The sequence below is a fragment of the Ursus maritimus genome, assembly GCF_017311325.1.
Source record: "Ursus maritimus isolate PB19 chromosome X unlocalized genomic scaffold, ASM1731132v1 scaffold_X1, whole genome shotgun sequence".
NCBI lineage: Eukaryota > Metazoa > Chordata > Mammalia > Carnivora > Ursidae > Ursus > Ursus maritimus.
Genome location: NW_024423319.1, coordinates 21,181,288 through 21,203,837, shown reverse-complemented (window position 1 = coordinate 21,203,837; position 22,550 = coordinate 21,181,288). Strand labels below are relative to the sequence as shown.

The window sequence follows — 22,550 nt, the reverse complement described above, 5'->3', positions numbered from 1 at the left end:
TTTGTTAACCTCACCAAGGGGGGGGAGCACAAATACATAAAACAAGGAATAATAAAGAGTAATAACTTTTCAGATACAGAGGAAATTAAAATAATTGTTAGTGGTAATCCACTCACCTCAGAACAAATAAATATAAGCATCTAGATGAGATGTACAATTTTTCTTGTGAAATGTAATTGACTCAGACTGTCTCCAGAAGAGAGAAAATCTGAACAGACTTATCACCATCAATGAAATGAAGAGGAGTCCCACTCATTCATGAAATCATCAGTCCCAGGCAGGGTTTCATAGGGAAATTAAACCAAACCATGGAGGAGTAATACAGCCCAATGGTTTCAGAACATAGAACCAGATGAAAATATTGCAAAGTATTTTTTTAGAAGAGCCAAATTAGCACATAATATTGATGCCAAAATCTGACAAAAACAGAATACAAAACAGAAAATTACAGAGTAACATCACTTGTGAATATTGATGAAAATTTCCTCAGTGAACTGCTGATAGAATCAGACAGAACTTTAAAGGATATGCACCATGACCAAGTGGGCTTTATTCCAGGAAAGTAAAGCTGATTCAGTATTAAGAAATCCGTGAATATAATGCCTTTTATGGATAGGATAAAAAAGAAAAAAACTACATGATTGTCTTCATCGATGCTAAATGATACTTGACAAAACTCAACACTTACTCTAGATAAAGTAGAAATAGGTGGAACATCCTTAATATGATAAAATGTATCCATCTCAACCCAAAAGCTAGTGTAACATTTCACAGAGGCATTGTAAAAGCATTCCCACAGTAGTTGAGAAATCAGACTAAACGTTTTTATCACCATTATTATTTAATATTGTCCTGGAGGTGAGCCAAGGCAATTAAACAGGCTAAAGAAATAATAGGTATTAAAATGGGAGAGAATGTGTGAAATGATTATTTGTAGATTATATATATATATATGTGTGTGTGTGTGTGTGTGTGTGTGTATTTATATACACACTGTTTTCCTGAAATTCCCCAAAGAATTAACCAAAAGCACTATTACAAACAATACAACAATTCAGCACTATTTCAGTGTGCAAAATAAATATATAGAAACAGTCTTTACATGTAAGCAACCAACTGTAAGATATAATGGGCCAACAGACTCCATTTATATCTTATGAATTCATTTAACAAGAAATGTGCCAGAAGCTATATGAACACACTAAGTCACTATGAGAGACACCAAAGAACATTTTAGAAAAACTGGAAAGGCGTATAATTCTTGGATAGGAAGGATGGCATCACAAACATTTCTGCTCTCAAGTTAATCTTGGATTCTTACCTCACACCACACAACACTATTATTTCCAGATGCATTAAAGATTAAAAACAAAACCACAAAATATTAGAAGTGAATGTGGGAGCATTTCAGAATTTTTTATTTCTAGTCCGAGTCTCCTGATGAGCCAGCAGGGGTTGGAGGTAGCCAGGGGGAAGTTTAGAGGTTTGAGGAGATTAGAGAAGGTTTGAAATAGTCATTGATGGGGGGGGGGCTCCCCAAGGACTACTCTTAGTAAGATGATGAGGCGATGTCAAGGTTCCAACCTGTAGATTGTATGATTTCTCCAGCAGTGCTTAGCTCATTACCCAGAGACCACTGACTGATGGGCCAAGGGCAGCCTGGAGGCCTCAGAGAGGTTAAATAAATTGTCCCAAAGCACGTGATCATATAGCTACTAAAGGGACAAAACAGGATTGGAACTCAGGTTGGCCCGAACTGAATGTACACACTAATAATAATATCAAATAATTGCATAGCCTTTTTTTGGTAGCAAGTGCTATGATCATGGAATGGAAGTACTTTGAGCCTAAGTGACTTTCCAAGTTCAACAGCTAGCCGGTGGCAGAACCAAGATCTCAACCCTGGGCAACCCGGCTTGAGTCCGTGCTGTTAACTATTGTGCATTCTGTCTTTCAACATGAGGATATAGGGCTGACGAAATCGATTTTAAGTGATTACTACAGGGCTCAACTCCTGACCCAGTGGATAATGATGAAGCCAGGCAATTGCTAACAACAGTACCATGTGTCGGAATCAGGAAAACAGCTTACCAGACGTGCCGAATCTACTAAAATGAAGTTCCGTAGGAGTATATCTATATGGCAATGCGCTTCAGTCTGCCAGCGTTCTGAGTAGATAATAAAAAATTTAGTGGTAACATGTATTACTGCCCACAGATGTGTTCATGCAAGGATCTAGAGCAGGGCTCAGCGAACTTTTCCTGTGAAGGCCTAGACTGTAAATACATTTGACTTTTTAGGCCGTATGGTCTCTGTCTCAACAGCTAAATGCTATTGTTTTAGCGTGAAAGCATCCATAGACAGTGTGTAAAACAATGCTTGTGACTGTGTTCCAATAAAACTTTATTTATAAAAACAGACAGTGGGCCACAATTAGCCTATGAGAGGTAGTTTGCTGACCCCTGCTCTAGAACACCTAGAACTAAGAAGAGGATAGATCTGCTCTGCTCTGTTCCACTTAGACCACACTTGGCATGTGGTATTGATTTCTGGCCAGCACATTTAAAAGAAAGTTCATTCAGTTTACCCATTCATCCATTGAAGAATAGTTGGGTTGTTTTTAGTTTTTTGGTGATTATAAATAGTGCTGCTTTTAAAAATCACGTACAGATTTTTGTGCGATTATGTTTTTATTTATCTTGGATATATGCCTAGGAGAGGGGTACTGGGGGTCAAGTGTATGTTTAACCTTATTTTTAAAAAGTGCTGAATTGTTTTCCAGAGCGGCTATACCATTTTGCATTCACACCAGCAACTTATGAAAAATCTAGCTCACATCCTTGCAGGCACTTGATCTTATTGTTATTTTTTATTTCAGGCTTTTTAATAAGTATGTAGTGGTACGTCACTGTGGTTTTGAATTGCATTTCCCAAATGGCTAATGATGTTGAGCATCTCTTCATGTGCTCATTTTCATTTTTATAAGTCTTCTTTGATGACTCGTGCATTCAAATCCGTTGCCCACTTTAAAAACCAGATTGTTTGTTACCTTATTGTTGAATTTTCAAAGTTCTATATATATGCTGGATATAAGTTTTGAGTCAGATATGTGCTTTGCAAATATTTTCTTTCTTTCATTTCCTTGACAGTGCCTTTCTAAGAGCAAAAGTTTTTTTTGTTTTGTTTTGTTTTTGCTGAAGGCGAATTTATCAGTTTTTTTTTCTTTCATGGATTATGATTTTGGTGTCAAGTCTGAGAACTTGTTGTCTAACCCAAAGTCATAAAAATTTTCTCCTGTGTTTTGCTCTAAGAATTTTATAGTTTCATGCCTTACGTGTAGGACTTTGACTGGCTTTGAATTGATCTTGCTATACGCTGTGAGGTGTAGGTTGGAGCTCATTGTTCATTGTGTTCCAGCACCATTTGTTGAAAAGACTATCTTTATTGGATTGCTTTTGCATTTTTGTAAAAAGTAGGTTGACCTTATATATGTGGTTCCATTTCTGGATCCTTCAGTTTCTTGCATTGGTCTATGCCCCAGGCCTTTCACCAACACCATAATGTCTTCAATACTGTAGCTTTACAGCAAGTCTTAAAATTAGGATAACGTGAATCTTCCACCTTTGTTCTTTTTTCTAACGTAGTTTGACTATTCTAATTTCCTTTTCTTTCCATATGAGTTTTAGAAACGTGTTGTCTGTATTTTCAAAGAATCCTGCTTGAATGCTAGTAAGTATTGCATTGTATCAGTAGATGAATTTACTTGGTGTGCCTTTTTAGTTCATGAACATGGTGTGCCTCTATGTTTATTTAGGATGGTCACCCCATTTTTAGAGGTACATTGATAATCTGTCATTGCATTTTGGGGAAACCGTGCTATGGGGCAAATTCAAACCCCTAGAAAAACTACATGAACAAAGTTATTCATTACAGTATTATTTGTAATTAGCAAAAAATGCTACTGTATGTCCAACAATAGGGAGATAGTTAAACAAATTCTGACTTATACACTCAGAAAAATAATCGGCTGTTAAAAAGATGGCTCTGAGGTTGATGTAGCAACAGGGACAAAAAAAACCACCTTACGGTATACTATGAAGTGAAATAACCAGACTATAACATTTTATGTACTTACTTTTTATAGCCATGTAAAGATACGAATAAAAAGAAACTAAAGGAAAATACCTGAAATAATAGTTCTCATTTTGTTAGGGTGACAGGATAATGGGTGAGTTTTTTCCTTTTCTAAATTTTCTCAATTTCCAAAATTTTCATAACAAATTTTAAGAGATATGCTGCTGAAGTGAAATGCATTTAGCAACAAGTCAGCAGGATAGTGAGTGGATCCACAATCAGAATGCCTGAAGAGCGAGGCTAGCCAAGAGAAGATTGAACTAGAAGAGGGAGCAGGCCACCCATGCCTGAGGGACTTGCAGTGTGGGAGTGAGCCTCGAGGCTGGATTTAGGCTAGGAGGCCTCAAATGGTAGAACCCAACCCCTGAGGGGCAGTTACAAGGAGATAAGTATCTGAGCAGTAAAAGGAAGAATGTTCTAGGGAGACATCACGGTTAAGGAAGTAGAGCTTGGCTCTTCTCCCTTGCTGAACATTCTTGGGTGACTTAACCATTCTGGATCTCACTTACAAAACTGGGATAATACTGCCTAATTTTCTTTTTTTTTCTTTAAGATTTTTTAAAAATTTATTTATTTGACAGAGAGAGAGACAGCTAGCGAGAGAGAGAACACAAGCAGGGGGAGGGGGAGAGGAAGAAGCAGGCTCCCAGCGTGGGAGCCTGATGTGGGGCTCATTCCCAGAACACCGGGATCACGCCCTGAGCCGAAGGCAGACGCTTAATGACTGAGCCACCCAGGTGCCCCAATACTGCCTAATTTTCAGGATTAATGAGATGATCAAATGAGCTAATATACGTTAGTTATGCCCCTAGATTGTGCTTGGAACACTGGGTAAATATTAGGTCTGCCTGGTAGACTCCCATTCACACCATGGAAGAGCCAACCCCAGGATCACTTCTTCTCTGAAGCCCTAACTGTCCAAATGAAATGAATCTCTCTCTCCTTCTTCTGGTGCCCTCATTACCTTTTCTACATCCACACTTGTCACCTTCGTGTGGTGGGAAGGACTGCCTCTCATGGCATAATATCACATTCCTTAGATCGGGGTCTGTGTCACACTCATATCTCTGTCCCCTTAGCCCAGCCCAGAAGCCCCTCTGCCCAGCCTGACATGTCCACGAAAGTGACAAGGGTAGGTATGTAAGAAGTGCATAGAGTAGCTGTTTGTTGAGTGACTGAAATTTGTAGAGAAATGATTAGAGAAAATGGCCTCACAGGGTCATGTCCACCCTTGGTAAAGTAATAATATGTTTTCCGCGGAGCTATTGGAAGTTAATAAGCAGATGATAGTGGTTAGTAAGTGGAATAGTTTTACAAATACTAGGCATTATAATGACTCCATTTCTTATTTCTTCAAATAATATATTTAGTGCTACTTTTTGTGCTAGGTTTTTCCATTGCCAAGCATTATTTAATACCTTTGCTCTAACCTATTTTTAATATTGCTCCTCAAAGTATAATAATGTTAGCAATATCACTAGAAACAAGGCATTGATTAAAAGCAAAGGTGGAGACCCCATATGCTACTGTAATCGCAGAGCTGATTCGAATCTCTTAAATAATGTTAAAGGGGCCAGTTTGGTACCATTCACTGTGCTTACTATCAGTGTGGACACAAGGAAGATGCTTCCATGACATGTGTTTTATTCCTCCAGAGGGAGTTTTCCAGACTTCTTTTTGTGACTGAAAACCTGTATGCTGCTTCTGTTAGACACTCTCAGCCTCACAGCAGAGGTCGTGTCAAAACAGAGCACCCCACCCCACCCCCCAGATCTCCCGTTCCTGGGAACAAACCAGCTCATCCTGCTCTCCCCTGGCAACATGTTAGTTAGAAGTTGCCAGATCACACAATACAGAACACAGGCCCATCGAAAGCTGAGGCAGACAAAAGCATCCCGGCTCTCTAAGCCTCTGGTGGTTTTCTCTTCAGTCCCAACTTCTCAGGACCTGTTGGGACTAGAGAAAACCCAAGGAGCTTGTCCACACTCAACTTTTGCAGACTCTTTCCTGCTCTTCGACCCAAGAGCCCCCAGAGGGCGCCGCCCCACGCACTCAGCACTTTTGATACCAAAATGAATGGTGGGCTGTGTCACCCAGCTGAGACCACAGAGCCCCTGCCTTTGGAAGAACTGGGATTCAGAGGAAGGCACTAGACTGGGCATCAGGAGACCTCCAAGCTAAGCCTGACCCATCCACGACCTTCTTTTGCAACCGTTGGCTCATCTCTGAAGCATGGTGGGCTTCAGGTTTTCCACCTGTAGAATTGAAGTGTTGACTAGTCTGCTCTGTCCAGTCCGGTAACGGTAGCCACATGTGGCTCGTGGCTGGTTAGTGAAGTTTAAATGTGTTAAATTATAATAAAAGTTCAGTTCCTCAGTCCATGAGGCACATCATAAGCACTCAAGAGCCACATGTGGCCAGTGGCTATCATTGGACAGTACAAAATAATAGTATTTATTTTCATGGCTGAAAATTCTAGTGAAGAGAACTGCCCCTAGCTTCTGTCTTAAGATCTGCTCCAGGTCTTCATTCTGAGTCTGATCATTACATAAAACCAAATCTAGTTTTACTTTTTGACTACGTACCCTTGACCATGTTTAGAGTCTATCTAAATAATTTATTTCCATCCTGAGGCTTACATAGAGTCTGCTAGTCAAATGCTACTCTAGTCCCGAGCAGGACTCCTACTGCATAAAAAAGGACCAAAAATCAGGCTAAGTAGAAAGAGATAAAGCGAATGTCCCCACAAAAGAGAGAAGAGGAGAGAAATTGAAGGCAGTGCAGGGAAGTGCCCACCCCACTCTCCAGGCCTCGGGCGAGTTCCTTCCCCGCGTTCCATAGGAGTGATAGTGCTTTCACCCCCAGGCTCTGGGAAGCAAAGGGTATGCAAGACCCTGGCAGGGCCCCTTCCAGAAACATGGTACTATAAAAACCCAGCACCTGATTCGTATGCACCCCTGCCTCCTTCCCCTCCCTCACTTTCACTCCCCCTTTTCTCCGCTTTCCAGCTTGTTCCTCCCGTGAGATATTCACCTAAGGCACACCATTAAAGGAGGGACCACAGGAGGCACTTGGACAGCTCCGGAGACTTTAGATGACCCTTTACTTCATAGGGGAAGTTGCTCACATGCACCATAATCTAATGCTATCACAGGGACCCTAGATCTGGATTATTAACCTTAACATGGCCTAAGTCCTGTCAACCACCACTCACCGGATTCTACGTTCGTGGCAAGGCTCATTTAATAAAGCGAGGCTTCTCCTTAGAGGTGGGCTTACTGGCTTTGATTGGCCATCCAGGTTGTGTGACGCACACACATGACAACGAATTGAGGAAGTAGCATGAGTAAGGGCAGTGCTTTCAAAGCAATTATAAAGTAGCTTCTAAAACCACCAAAATCTGATTGGCCTACAGAAAGGGGACAAAGCCTGCCTCCTGCTGCCTCTTTGACGATGTTCCCTTTAGAAAAACCCATCCTTTTGGAGCTCAGTGGTGGCAAAAGCCCAGCGTGCAAAGCCACCACCCAGACAGAGGTCCTTCATCTGCCACACACTGGCTGCGTGACTCTGTCCCAGAGGTTGCTCTTCGCTGGGACGCGGGAATCTGATCCGTGAAATGAGAACTAGGAGAACTACTTGCCTGGATTCTTGAGTGGATGAAACACAGTAACACAGATGAAATCGAAACCTCTGGGGAATTCTAACCACTAAATACGTGCACACTTCTATTGGATTTAATTGTGACTCTTCCTAAAGGTTCAGCAATTCCAAAGATTCTCGAAGTGTGACTTTGAATTCCGAGCTTCAATCCTTTATAGGCTCCCAGCCTGCCTTTGCTGAGGGGTATGAATTGCCCCTGCGATGGTTTTCCTAATTATTAAATATATAAGCTCCTTTCATGTCTTGTCTTTTCTTTTTCATTTTTGACCACTCCATGGTTCATAAGGCACTTTGCAGCTTTTCAAATTGTCACATTTGTTTAATTAGCCCAGAGACCCTGCCACGTCGATTTCTGTCAGCTGTGTAACGGTCTCTGTGGGTAGCTTGCAAATCCCTGTCCAGGATTGTTTTTAATGATTTTGCACATTTCTTTTCTTTTTGAAAGCAAATGAAGGACAGACGAGACGAGCTGGAGCCACTGGCAGGGGAGGGTGGGGTGCTGTTGCACTGGGGTGAAGCGTGTGACTAAAACCCAGTAGAAAACCACCAGTGGACAACTGGCGTTTGGACAGGAGATACAAATGGATTACACAGCGTGGTCTGAAGCCCAGGGAGAGAGTCCTCCATGTGCATTTAGTTACCTCAAGCCCAACCTGACATCTGCTCACTAGAACTTTTCCAGTGAAGTTGAATCTTCTTTGGTGCTTTCCTAAACGTATAGCAGGGAGTAAACATCCTGACCTGATTTCCCCCAAGAGATGGTATTTAAAGAGGATTTGGAGACATCCATGGGGAGTGGATTCCCACAAGGTCATTAAAAAAAGCTTGGCAGGGTGGGCGGGATGGGGGAGGAGTTGGAAGGTGTCCCCTTCTCATGGTGTACAAATGGTTTGGGTGCCTCAGAGATGTCAGGGGGAAATTCTTAATAAAAAGACTCTGTGATTGTTACCTTTTTATTAAGAAACAAACTAACATGACTAGGTAGTGATGCAAGGATCAGATTGGATTTTCGTGTAGTAAAGCCTTAGTATATAAGTATCTCTGTGTTCTGATGCCAAAGATGTATCCTGTCAGTAGCCACTTCTAGCTTATGCTGTTTGGCAGGTAGCTGTTGTCACCAAGGCAGACAGGCATCAGCCTTCCTGATTTTAACACAGGACTGGCGCTTTATGGCATGCCTATGGGGCAAGGTTTTATGTCCACACTGCCTGGCCCCTGGAGTGTTCATATTGAGTTTAGAATGTTCTCTTTCCCCATTAGCCAGATGTCCCTTTAGAAAAAGATATGGCTCTTACTTGTACTGCCTCTTTGCCAGTCTTAATATGGAATAAAGAAGCTATTTATTTCCTATTATTTGAAGTAATTGCAGAAAGAAACTAATCTGGAGAGAGGAGTGACTGTCCAGGCATTGAAGAATACTCAGCCTGTTAGGGGCTTGGAATATTCCGAGGGGGCTTTCTGAATCAATTTCACTAAGGCTTAGTTGTGGTTGTAATGTTATTAAATTCAGGCGACTGCAAAGAGTTTGATGCCTCTGTTGGCTTATTTTATTTTATTTTTATTTTTAAAAGATTTTATTTATTTATTTGAGAGAGGAAGCACACGCAGGGGGAGCAGCAGGCAGAGGGAGAGGGTGAGGGAGAAGCAGACTCCCGCTGAGCAGGGAGCCCGATGCGGGGCTCGATCCCAGCACCCCGAGATCATGACCAGAGCTGAAGGCAGACGCTTAACCCACTGAGCTGCCCAGGCGCCCCTGACTTATTTTGATTTTTACTGGGGGAGTGTGTTGATGGAGGAGGAGGGCCTGGTGTTCAATAGCTAGACGAACACCTTATGATCAATTTGTTAGTTAATTTCATGTGAATGGGACAAACCGGTTCCCTTTCATCCCCCTGGTGCTATAATTCTGTGATTCTAAGAGGAAAGACAATTCTGTGCAAATCATATTGGCTGGAGTTTCAGCTGTATTCGTGGCCTGACACCTTATTTTTACTGAGCTCAGAAATAATGAAAGAAGAAAGCTACGGCCAAGTTGTTCACTGGAGGGCTCTTTCCATGAAAATAGATATTACTTCTTTTTTCCTCAGCAATTGAGCCTTTGTTCCTTCTAAAAGCAGTTGTCATGAACTCCTCATTACCATTTTTCTTAATGTGATAAGCGTAAACTACAAGAAAGCTATCATGTTTGAAAAGCTACAGCAGCCCTTAGAAAGGAAGACTGACGCCTTGTGTAAGGCTTCAAAAAGGCTCAGACTGGGGATTGCATGAAATGTCTCTTCCTGCCTCCCTTTGCCTGAGCTTGTCTTTCACTTACCGTAGAACCCACGTCTCTGCACTTGCAGTCTTGGTCTGTCTGTACCATCGTGTGAGATTAGCACATGTCTTTGGTGATTTCTGGAACATGATAACAAATGGAATGTGACTTTTTTTTTAAAAGCCAATTCTGACAGGTTTATTTTAGTTCTACTTTTGAACGATAACTAATAATTATTATCTCATACCCATTCCAATTACGAATACTCTAGTTACCTAGGTAGAGCCCAGCCACACCCTGTGCCTGGATCTGGTCCAGCTACCTGGCTCTTAGATACCTTGCAGAGAGTAGACACTCAAATGTTTTTTAGGATGAATGAAACTAAATGTAGATCATTAAAGATGGTGCTGGGGGAACAGCCAATGAAGGTGTGTGAATTTTATCAGATTGCTTTGGCTGACCTGGAGCTAAAGGAGCAAATTAGAGGTTAGCCATAAGGAATTCTTTCATGCTATGAGGACATGGTGTGCCGTTCCTTCCAGGGAAGCTGCTCTGGAAAACAAGATGCTATTATATTATATTTTAAATGATGGTCATCTGGATGTAGTTGATGGCAAAATAATTTGAAACACAAAAGCTAGAAACTGAACAGTAAAGTTTAAAAATTGCTTTTGAAAATGAGTAACAGTGTCAAAATTCACTTCTGGAGGAAGGAAACAAGTTCCTGAGTTAGGGAAGAAGTGGCGTTCAGGAAACCTCAGAAACGTCTAACGCCTGGACTGCCCCATGGAGCAGAAGCCCTCTGCTAAGGTTCCTCTCTGCTCCTGGTCTCTGCAAAATCATTTCCAGGTGGCCGGTTCTTACAGTTCCTACTCTTGAACTGGTGCTAATTTTTCGCGAAGAAGGCAGTTTAGATTGAAATCAATCGAGCAACGTTTTCTAATGGGGTGGCCAGTCTTCTGTACTGATTGGTTCAACTAATGGAGACAAATGTCCTGAGAAGTATCCAAATTTACAAAGCAATTGTCTATTGGGGTGTCAAACCCCATTAAGTAGGTGGGCTGTGGCCTCAGGTTGCCGCGGCCGAAAACACGTGCAGAACTCCATGGGTCTGGTTGAATTCTGCCCAGTGTGTCACCATGGTGGTCTGCCCACCTGTTGCTGCCTTTGGAGAGGCTTCTTTGTGGACTCTGAGTGTGGAGCATCTGACGAGTAACTGCCCGTGGCCATACACAACCCTGTTTTATATTTAGTAAATGGAATGGAACGTACTGCATCTAGCAATGGCAAGAAGGTGGACTGATTGGCTGAATGAACACATGGAGAAGCCTCGGGGTCACTGATCACCGTGCTCCTGACTGTAAATAAGATTTAGGCGCTTTTAACATCAAATTCTGATTGGGGGGGTACCAGGATGAAGGCAGCCAGTGTGAGCTGGACCTTTTGCATGTACAGCGCTGGGGCTGATGGAGAAAATTTCCAGATTCCCTGAAACAACCACCCAGACTAAAGAGTTTTGAATAAAGCAGTCAGTTATTTATTTGAAGAAAGAAACAGTGCCAGGATTTTTATACCATGTCAGTGAAATTATAACTTAGTGTTAGAAACCTAAAAAAGAATTGGCCTTTTTTTTCCCTAATGGATTGCATTTTGTGATGGCCCATTGTTGGGAAGGTATGTTTAATAGGACAGTTGATTTTATACTTCTTCCCTACCAGCACTTGAATAGAAATCAAGGATGCAGTCTCAGTAGAGTGTCTTAAGACCATTCCAAAGAGAAGAATATTCATTCAATTTCATGGAACAGCATTGTGACCACTAGACAGGCTTGGCAGGAGTATTAGTGATCAAGCCCAGAAAAGTCTATGGTTCCACTATTGTTGGATTGTCCAAGAGCTGAGCAAACAATCAGACAAATGGGGCTCTTAGCTGTCTCACTGTGAGATAGCGGGCCCTCCCTAGTAATCCTCCCCCACCATCCCTGGGAGAATGGTGAATTTCCTTAGCCAATTTGGTCAGTCATGTTTGCATGTCATGTAAAAAAACAACAAACAAACAAGCCCTGCTGTTTCAGATTCAGTTTTGCATCATAAATATCCTTGACTTCACCGAGCTGGAGAATATGATCATAGGCTCATGGAAGGCAATACAGTTGGTCCCTAACCTCCCTGCCCTGCCTTTCTAGGAATCCCTTTAAATCTTCTGCCTTTAGAGATGGGCCCCCATTGCCTTCTAAAGCAATAGGCTCCATGATTGGAAAGCTCATAGGAACAGAAAATCTTTTATAGTTTGAGCTAAAGCAGGTCCCCTGATAACCTTACCCATAGGGCGAGTCCTAACCTCTTGGTCCACAAAGCAGGTCCCAGATCTCTTCCACATGAGAGCCCTTAGGGTATTTGAAGGCACCTCGCAGACCTTCCCTCAGTCTCCCTCTTCTGTAGACTAAATGTTCTCTTTTAAAGTGCATTTATACATGTGATAAGCTTTGTAAGCTCTCGCGGTCTCGTAGCTGTCCCTAGTAAGAGACTGCAGTATCCCGATGCCCCTGCTGAAATAGGTTTCCTCGTTCTGCACGTTTACACTTGGTTGGTGGAACATAACTGTGATTTTTGTCTACCTCTGCTAAAATTTATCTTCTTGGCTTCAGGCCAGGTTTACGAATATCTTTGTGAATTTTGATTATTCGTCATTTGGCGTCACCTACAATTTTGATAAGCAGACATTCTGTATGTTCTTCAGTTACTGATTAAATGAGATAGTGTTTCAACAGTTATTTCTTTCAATCAAAATGCACAATAAAAGATAAGGCATTATTATCGTTAAAACTGGTAAACAGGGAAGGGCCACAAATGACAGAGCCCTATGGAAAGCCTCTAGAGGCAGTCTTCTAGGTTGACCTTATGTACTGAACAATTGCGTAAGCGTATTCAGCCGCTCTGTAAATCCACCTTAGAGCACAGTAATGCACCTCACACATCCCCACCCTTAGCCCTAGGACTTCCGTGGGAGCTTTGGTAGATGCCTTCCTGACGCCAAGGTGTGCTACGGCCATTTCCCAGTCTCCCAACGAGGACCTCATTTCCCGAGTGCTGTCAATGTCCTAGATTGTGGCCTGGCCAGGGTTAAAAAGGCCCTCGAACCCTAAGTAAGCAGCACCGTTTATATGAGCGTCTTTAAGACAAAACATTCTGGGAAGCACAATGTCTATTCTGGGAGGGCCCAGAGGAGAGAGAGAGAGAGAGAGAGAGAGAGAGAGAGACCAACCAGTAGCTCTTCCCATGTGCCCTGCTTCCTTACATGGAAACTTTTACGACCCTGGCCAGAGGGCTCCATCGTCCAGCCCTTGTCTTCCCAGGGCCTGCTAGGAAGGAGAGCCTGCCGAGGGAAGCAGGCAAGTGCGTGTTTCTGCAGGGGCTGCATGCTGGTAGGCCACACTGGGAGTGGCAGCCTGTGCAGACTACAGTCAGCTCGTGGGTCCTCTCCCGGCTGACTGCTCTGCTCCCTGTGCCCCCTCCTCACGCCCCCCCCGCTCCAGCCCCTGCAGTCCATTTGCTATTGAACAGCCAGCACCACTGCTGATGCGGAGACATTGTGCTAATATCCCTGCCTGGCTTCCCTCTCCTATCAGGGAGAAGCAGAACCTCCTACAAGCCAGTTAGCAACTGAGAGTGGACTGAGGACTGAGGAATTCTCCTGAGGCCTGATTCCCGGGGCCGGCCCCACTGGGGACCCCAGGGGCCCTTGACCCTTACTGCCTGGCAACCCTCATGCCTCACTCCCCCTCACTGCCTGTTTCTGGCTCTTCAGAGAACCATCAGGGACTGTGGATACAAAGGTTCTAAGTCATTTATTCAAGCGAATTAGGTTTTCTGGTAAGTTATTGACAACCTCCCACCCCCTGCACCCATGCACACATGGGGTTTTGTGCTAGAAGAAGCAGATTTGAGTCTACGAAACACACCCACTTGCAGTCGGGCCACATGGACTGGACTCCCTATTTCAGGTTTTCGTCAGTTTTGGAGAAAGGAAGGTGTACTTCCCAAATTGCAGCGATATTATTCTTAGTATTTCAGCAGAGGGAAGGGGTGAGGTGTACAGAGCCCCTCTCATCCGGAGCCCTGGACAGATCCTAAGCTACCTGTCCACGAGGTTCATGCTGGCAATGCTCCGGCCTGCTCACAGGGCTCCTCACGACAAGTCTTCTGCATGTTCGATGCCGTGCTATCCGGACCCCTGGCCCGTGCAGTAGCTCCCTTTCCCCCGTTCAGGCCCGTAGATGTGGGGGCAGAGGTGAACAGTGCTGACAGCTGCGAGAACCCCCAGAGGCCATCTCAGCCAAAGCCCATGTGCTGCAGGTGGGAACACAGCCGCTCAGAGAGGGCGAGCGACTTGACTGGGGTCACTCAGATAGCTCTTTGCCAAACTGGGACATGAGTTAAGCTCTCCTTACTCCTAGTCCAGGGATCCTTGGGGGATCTTTTGGACTCTAACAACAATGAAATATGTAAGATACCACCATTGCATTCATTAAGATGGTTATTTGAAAAATTAATTGTCTCTTCAGTTAACTCTTCGAGGTAAGGACCTGAATATTTATGTTATGCTGTTTAACCTAAACATACACTGCTTGAACATCTACTGCGTGCCACCTAGAATGTTAGCCTCTGAAAGGAATACACATGCACACACACACACACACACACACACGTACGTGCACACGCGCGGCTCCTCTCGCCTTCACTGTGAAGCCTTTCCCAAAGGCCTCACACAATGGATTCCTTCCAGCACCTCGACACATTCCCCTCTCGAGGTGGTTCGCACATCAAGCAGAGTGAGCTCTTCTCGGGGAGGATCTTGACTTTTTATCTTTTCTAGATCCCAGTGACCGGCAGAAGTTACTAGAACAAAATGGAGGGCATCCACCAAACAGACCCAGCCATTTACTAATTGTGTGGCCTTGGACAAGTCACTTGACTTCTTTGTGTCTCCAAAGGAGTATGATGGTAACCCCTGCCTCTTTAGTTTGTAGCACACAAAGACTGAGTGCAGGAACTGAATGCTTGGCGCACTGTAAGCACTTAGTGAATTTTGGTATGATTCTTCTTCTTATCATTAATTCAAACACAGAAACTTCAGACACTAATAATAATATCTCATATTAACCAGTTACTACGTACTGGGCACTGGAGATACAAAGTTGAGTAAGACAAGGCTTGGGCCACCATCCTAGTTACTACAAAGAACAGCCAGCCAGACAGCCGTGTGTTAGGAGAGTCTGGAATCCAGACCTTCTGCTCCTCAGCCAGTGGCGCGCCCAGCTTCTGTGTCTGAGTCCAGCCAAGTGATGCTCCCCACAACTTGTTTTGGGTTCATTAGAGTCCTAGCCACGAGCCGTGGTGTGGATAATATGGTGGAGAAGGAATCACTGGTGGAAAATTGGGCCTTATCTAGGGCGCCTGGATGGCTCAGTCAGTTGAGCGTCCAACTCTTGATTTTGGCTCGGGTCACAATCTCAGGGTCATGAGATGGAGCCCCTTGTCAGGCTCTGCGCTCAGCAAGAGTCTGCTTGAGATTCTCCCCTTCTCCTTTGGCCCCTCCACCCCACCCCTCTCAAGGAAATAAATAAATCTTAAAAAAAAAGGGGGGGTGCCTGGGTGGCTCAGTCAGTTGAGTGTTGGACTTTTGGTTTTGGCTCAGGTCGTGATCTCAGGGCTGTGGGATTGAGCTCTGTGTTGGGCTCTGTGCTCAGCATGGAGTCTGCTTGAGATTCTCTCTTGCCCTCTGCCCATCCCCCACTCATGCTCCAAACAAACTAACTAACTAAATAAAATCTTAAAAAAAAAAGAAACAGAAAATTGGGGCTTTTCTGACTTTTCTGGGTTTGACCTTGAAGTCTTAGCTCACATTAACTTAAGCACCCACCCGGCTGTTAGAGATTATGTGGAGTGCCTGTGGCTTGTGAAACCAATTCTTTGTTAAATGCTGAAAGATGACACATCATTACTTACTTAGTCCTTTCTCCGTTAACCGTGTTTGTCAACTCTACAAGAACAGTCAACCTATCCAGCGCCATGGAAAGAGTACGCGCTTTGGAACTGGTCACCAGCTTTCACTTCCCATTGCCCAATGGGAAGATGAGCCCCTGCTTAGTTTCTCACTGAGGGCGGAGGGAGGGAGCCCAGAGATGAAGGAGTTTCAGACCCACCTCACGTGCGTGCGTCCGTCTGTGTGTGGGAGAGACGTTTGTTGTTCATGGAGGAGCGATGCTTGGTGTTCAGCGCGGATGCGCAGCACTGGAGCCTGTTTTGAGAGCTTTGGCGACCCTGCGCAGCAGGTGCTCCTTCCTACCTGATGAATAGGCAGACTTGGTGCAGTTGGGTAAGGGTGCGTGGGGGTTCTTATCTTGGCAATAGCAAGAACATAAAAATAGATTAATATCCTTCAAGTGTGAATGAAAAGGGTGACAATGGAAAATCTGCTGTGAGCTTTCCACACTCTACAGGTCTAGCTCATTTTGAGAAGTGAAAGAGCTTGCTCCAACGTTCCTTGCTGAAGATAGCCTTTCAGGAAATTATATTCCTTTCAACTGCATCATGCCTACTTTAATCAAATGCATCGGTGGTAACACGGAATCGGCTTGCCATGTCATGAAATCTCACGTTTCCAATACAGAGAATCAGTTATAATTGAAAATGCAAACATGGCGGCAGTTCTGTGTGGCCTGCCCGGCAGGGTGGTGTGCTCAGACAGTGGTTCGGGATCATCTCATTCTGCCACAGAGTAAATTCAGATGACCCCGGGGGGCGGTACACCTTTGAGAGGGGAGTTCATCCTTCCAGGTGTCCGAAACACTTTTTCATAGGCCCAGAGGCACACGTCTACAGCCAGTGGTAAGAAGGGATGGAACCTGAGTTGCTGCTGAGAGATGATACTTCCTGATCCCAGGCTGGGGCCTTCCTGCCCCTTGCTTAGGTCTGGCTAAGTAGGACCTGTATGTTTTATGTGGGACGGATTTTGGAGAAGACCAGCCTTCATCGGAAAAAGAAAACACTGACAATGTAAAAGAAATCATTCAGGAATTGCAATTGGGCTTCAAACTGTTGTCGCACTGAGTTACTTTGGGCCAGTTTTGATGAATGCATAAGTAGTGTACAAACGTTATCAACTGCATACCAATGCGCAACTCAAAAACACTTGAAAGTAGTCTCTCTCTTAAGTAGGTTAAGCATCCCCTCTAAATCTTGTATGCATGTTTAATGTCCTTAGCGCCTCCTTTTAAATAGTGCTAGGTAGACTCCGATCTGTGTCAGCCCTTGTCTGAATCGTACTTAAAATTCTGCTTCGGCACTGCCGCTGCGAATGGGTCTGTGAAGTATCTGCTTGCATTACAGCTCTTCATACATCAAAGCTCTTTTTGAACTGGGTAATTATAGAAGGGGGAAAAACATGTTTTAGTGCTACCTGAGAGTTCTTATTAATATTACCTTTGAAATGACTAATTATGTTACCCATAAAGATTGGGGGAAAGTATTATATAACTGACTCATTTAAAAAAAAAGGCCTTTCATAAACTTTGATCCTCTCCACTCCTCCCCAAAGCTCGCCTTTTTTGCTCCCCATTATTGCATTGATTTTTATGTTGCATGTTTATACACCGGAATGTCTGATGAATCCAACACAGGCTGGCCCCCTCCTGCTTCACAAACTTTGTCATCTCTGGTGCTGAGACGTTGAGCCTGTGATTTAATTACCCTTCCTCTTCGGGTAAAGCGTGTTGGCCACGAGCCCTAAGACTCAAGCAAGATTTGAACGGCAGTTCTTTTCATACGGAGTGTTTGAAGGAATCGAGAAGGTGCCCCTGCTGATAACAGAGAGTGTGGGAGCCTTGGGCGCTTCTCCTTCTTAGGTTGAGGCTCGAACTCACAGAAATGCCCTGTGTCCGGCTGGACGGGACAGTGCTACCAATCTCGTAGTAACCTTCTCTGTGAATGAAAATGAATTCTCCTCAGCGACCTCGTCTTTGCATGGAAAATCAACGGCACGTGCCTGATTTTGTGACCGTGAGGCTCCGCCAAGAGAAAGGGGTGTCAGAATATCTGGAGCGAGGGAGCGAAGGTGGTGATGGTGCTGCCCTTCCCCGAGGTGGCAGATCACACCTGAAACAGGATAGCAGGAGCTGGCAGAGCCCCAGGCCATCAGGAGGCCCTCCTGGGAGCACCTAAGAGAGTTGACAGAATGCAGAACCCCAGCATTACAAGAAAAGTTGAAGGTTCCCAATGAATGAACGAATAAGCTCCAAATGTCTCAGGCTAGAGAAAAGGCAGCACCAGGGCATAGGATTGCTGTCTTCCACTAGCTGCCGGTTTGTCATGCGAAAGAAGAGGAGATGAGATGTGTTCTGTGTGGTTCCAAAGTACGGTCCATAGGTAGAAGCTACTGGGAGACAGTTGTTTTGGTCACAACCAGAAGGAATAGGGTGATTGGGCTGTCTCAACGTGGGACGGGCTGTTTCAGGCATTAGTGAGCTCCTTGTCCCTGGCTCTGTGCGAGTGATGTTGGATGGCTCCTTGTGTCACAGACAGGCTTCAAGCACCAGGAAGGGACAGGGGAATGGAAGGAACAAATTTAAGCTCCCCTGAAAACAATTAAGGCCAACTGAGTCCGTAAGTATTTATAAAGGGACCTACTGTATTTATGCCAAGAAAGTGTTTGATTTGCTAAGTGCCCCAAAATAAAGTTCCTTTGTTTTTCCTCACCAGGAGATGACCCATTCCTGGCCTGCTCCTCTCACTGCCATGCATACTTCCGGAAACTCTGAGAAGAACACACTTTCCATCCCAGGACAGGTCAATTCTCTTCCTGCCTCCATTTTCCTTTATCTTATTTCAATTGTACCAGTCTTCCGATTGGAGTCCTACAAATACAAATGACCTCGGTGTTCTAGTGCCATAAAGTCTAGACTTCCTCGGGGCGCCTGTGTGGCTCAGTCTGTTGAGCGTCCAACTCTTGGTTTTGGCTCAGGTCATGGTCTCAGGGTCATGAGATCAAGCCCCACATTGGGCTCCATGCTTAGTGCAGAGTCTGCTTGAGATTCTTTCTCCCTCCCTCTTCCTCCCCATCTGCACCCATCCCCGCTTATGTGCTCTCTCAAATAAATAAATAAATCTTTTAAAAATCTAGACTTCCTCTCACCCCTCAGGATGTTAATATAAATCTCATTTTTCCCAAAAGAGTCTTTTTTAAAGATTTTATTTATTTATTTGCGCAAGAGAGCGTGAGCAAATGAGAGAAAGAGAGAGAGAGCACGAGCAGAAAGAGAGGGAGAAGCAGGCTCCCCGCTGAGCAAGGAGCCCGATGTGGGGCTCCATCCCAGGATCCCAGGATCATGACCTGAGCCGAAGGCAGACGCTTAACCGACTGAGCCACCCAGGTGCCCACTGAAGGGGAGTCTTTAAGAGCATATATCCACAGACGCTGGCCTGCGTACTGTACTACCTAGAGCCCTGCCTCTGTCTACGTTACTGTGCCCAGAATGATGAATCAGAAGAGTGAGCTCATCCCTTAAGAGGACCAACTAGGTGATGTAACAACAACATTCAAGATTATTTTTTAATTAAGAAAACCTATACTCTTCACCCTAATGGGTCGATTTTCAATTTTGTCTATCACCTTCCAGTCCTTGCTCACAAGCACACAGATCTTTTACCCGCCAACACATCCTAGTGATAGAACTTCTTCTTCAGTTCTATTGTCAAATGTTTAATTTTTTTCCTCACCTGCTCCCACTGAGAATTTTTTCTCACCATCAGTTTTTAAAATGCCTAAATAACCACGGCTATTCTAATAACGCGCTTAAGAAGAAAAAGTCATGTCTTTCTCCCTTCCGTCCTTCCATCCAATTAACCATCCATCCATCCATCCATTTATTCAGAAACCATTACCTGAGGGCATACAATAGACTTAAAGTTAGGGATGAGGAGAAACCCTCAATGTGTTATCAGCTAAATGGCAAAACAGTGCCAAAATGTCTTCATAGAGAATAGAAGGTTCCAAGAAGTGTCTAACGGTCCCCGGGAGTTGAGGAAGTGCTCAGAGAGGTGGCGGCATGTGTAGGATGCCTACACCTTTGACAGGTGGAGAAGGGCCTAAGAGATGAGCAGTCCATGCAGCAGAACAGGAGCGACCAAGGCACGAGGAGATGAGGGCTCATGGCGTGGTCCTGGGAATGGAGAGAGATCTGAACTCCAGGCAAATGAGCACATCTCTGTAAAAGACCTTGAGTGCCAGCAAAGGAGTTCAGACTATTTGTAGAAGGAGAAACCCAGTCATACTTCAGTTTCTAGGGTCGTGAGTTTAACAATAACATTGGTTTAAACTGCAGTTAGTGATCCCTGTCCACCTTTGAAAGGGGTCAGAAGTAAGTGAGCAGCAACCCTCTGTCCGTGGCCGGTATGTGTGTCGTTCCCTCCTGTATGCCCAGTGTCCCTCCTTAGGCCACTCTGGGCTTGGGGTCCTCTCCCTAGCATCCCAGCCAAGGGATCCATCCAACCTTTTCAGGCGTTGAATCCAACACTGGTTCAGCAATTGCAGTGTTTTCAGCTGTGTTCTCCAATTTAGGAGATAATTCGCGCAAGTTGCAATTTTGACATTTACAAGTGTATACAATAGAACCGGTTGTTTAAATGGGCTTTTGTAGTAAGTGCACAATTTGGAATCAGGCATGATTTGCATTTTCTGCCAATTATCTGTGCTCCCATCGACCCCATGATAAAGGTAGAGGCAACTGGCATAAAATGGTGAAACCAGGATGGGTACACACCCACTCTTTTGTTTCGCTTGGTTCCTGCCAAAATGTTGGTTTGAAAGAAAAGTACATCAACAACAAATGCCGCAACGTGCCTCGCCTCATTCTAATATCTAGTAAATAATTCCATCCTCATTACAACCCAAAGAGATTGGTAATTCGATTCTCCCAAATTCACAGAGGAGGAAACTGAGGCATGGAGTAAAGTAATGTGCTCCGAATCATCCAGCTAATAAATCAGGGAATCAGGTTCTGTGGCGATGTGTTTATCACACAGATTTACAGATGCCTCGGTTCAAATTCCATTTTCCAAAATGTGGCCCTGTACAGTAAATACATGTGCCTGGGTGACCCCCTTCCTCAGTGTTCGCACCAGACCCAGGAGATGCCACCCTCTCAGAGAGCATCCCTCTCGTATGTTCATGAGCGAGCTGGAGCAGCTCAATTCCCTTGGGAGCTGCAGACCTGGCTGCTTTTAATCCTGACTCTGCTAATCGCTAGGCAGGTGGTCCTACTCCAGTTCCTCTGAGCCTCAGTTTCCCCATCTGCACTATCTGTGTGTGTCTGCGCACGCACGCCTGTGTGTATATATAATCCCAGTGGATTTTTCAGGTCAGGTAGTCAGTGAGTCTGCAGGCTTACAAAAACAGACACAGCTGGAAATTCCCAACTTACTGAAGTTTACTTATCCATCCCAAATTGAGAAGGCCATGTTTGCTCATAGAGAATGGAAAAACTCACGAGGAACGGAGTACATCGCTAAGCAGGAGTGAGGGAGCTAATAGTGTCCTCAGGGGAAGTTCAGTAAAGGCTTCGTGGAAGTAGTCAAACTCCAGACAGAGGCTGGCAAACTACAACCCATGGGCTTTTAGATTTTTAAATGGTTAGGATTTTCAAAAGAAAAAGAATGGAATAGTTGTGAATATTATGAGTTACTCTGAATGGTATGAAATAGCATGACTGATATGAAATTCAAATTCCAGCGTCTATAACTCGAGCTTTCTTGGACTCCAGCCACACTGATTCATTTCTGTATTAGCTGTGGCTGTTCTCACGCTACAGCCACAGAGCTGAGTAGTTACGACAGAGACTGTATAGCCCCCTAAAGCGTAGGCTCTTTGGTATCCGGCCCTTTGCAGGAAAAGTTTGCCAATCCCTGCTCTAGAATCTAGATCCTGTGGGAGCGTCTGATTGTGGGATTATCATCAAAGTTAATATTGAAAATATTCTCACTTAAGTTTGTGGAAACAATTTGACATCATTATATCCTATTATTAAAATTACTTATATGACATGTCTATGAAGGAAACACACAAAGTCAGGTTTTTTTTTTTTAATTTGTATTATGGGCATCAACAATTATGGCATGAACAATGCAGATTTTTCCCACAACCAAGCTATTTCCAGTCGGGGTTGGGTGTGTTTGTATGCTAACTTGGGTGATATCCAGAGGTGTTTCCTTTGTTTGGAATTCTGGTTTTAAAAAGTCTTACCCATCTTAACATTAAAAACTGTATCAAGGGGCACCTGGGCGGCTAACTCGATAGAGCATCCAGCTCTTGATCCCAGGGTTGTGTGTTCAAGCCCCACGTTGGGTGTGGAGCCTACTTGAAAAAAAAATAGGTATCAAGAACACATAACTTCAATGTCCCAAATTAAGTAAATAATGCAATCCTCGAGTTCATTTCATAAATCACT

At 44.2% G+C, this 22,550-nt stretch overlaps 1 protein-coding gene across 1 annotated transcript in view; it reads left to right on the top strand.

The window, feature by feature from the left end:
* The window catches only part of AFF2 (AF4/FMR2 family member 2), a gene marked incomplete at its 5' end in the record, with an annotated part of 301,462 nt that overhangs the window by 136,345 nt on the left and 142,567 nt on the right, over positions 1–22,550 (top strand). Inside the window, one exon of the mRNA XM_040628214.1 lies at positions 18,808–18,894. Within this exon, the coding sequence (XP_040484148.1) occupies positions 18,808–18,894 (87 nt within the window). The remainder of the gene's footprint in view (positions 1–18,807; positions 18,895–22,550) is intronic.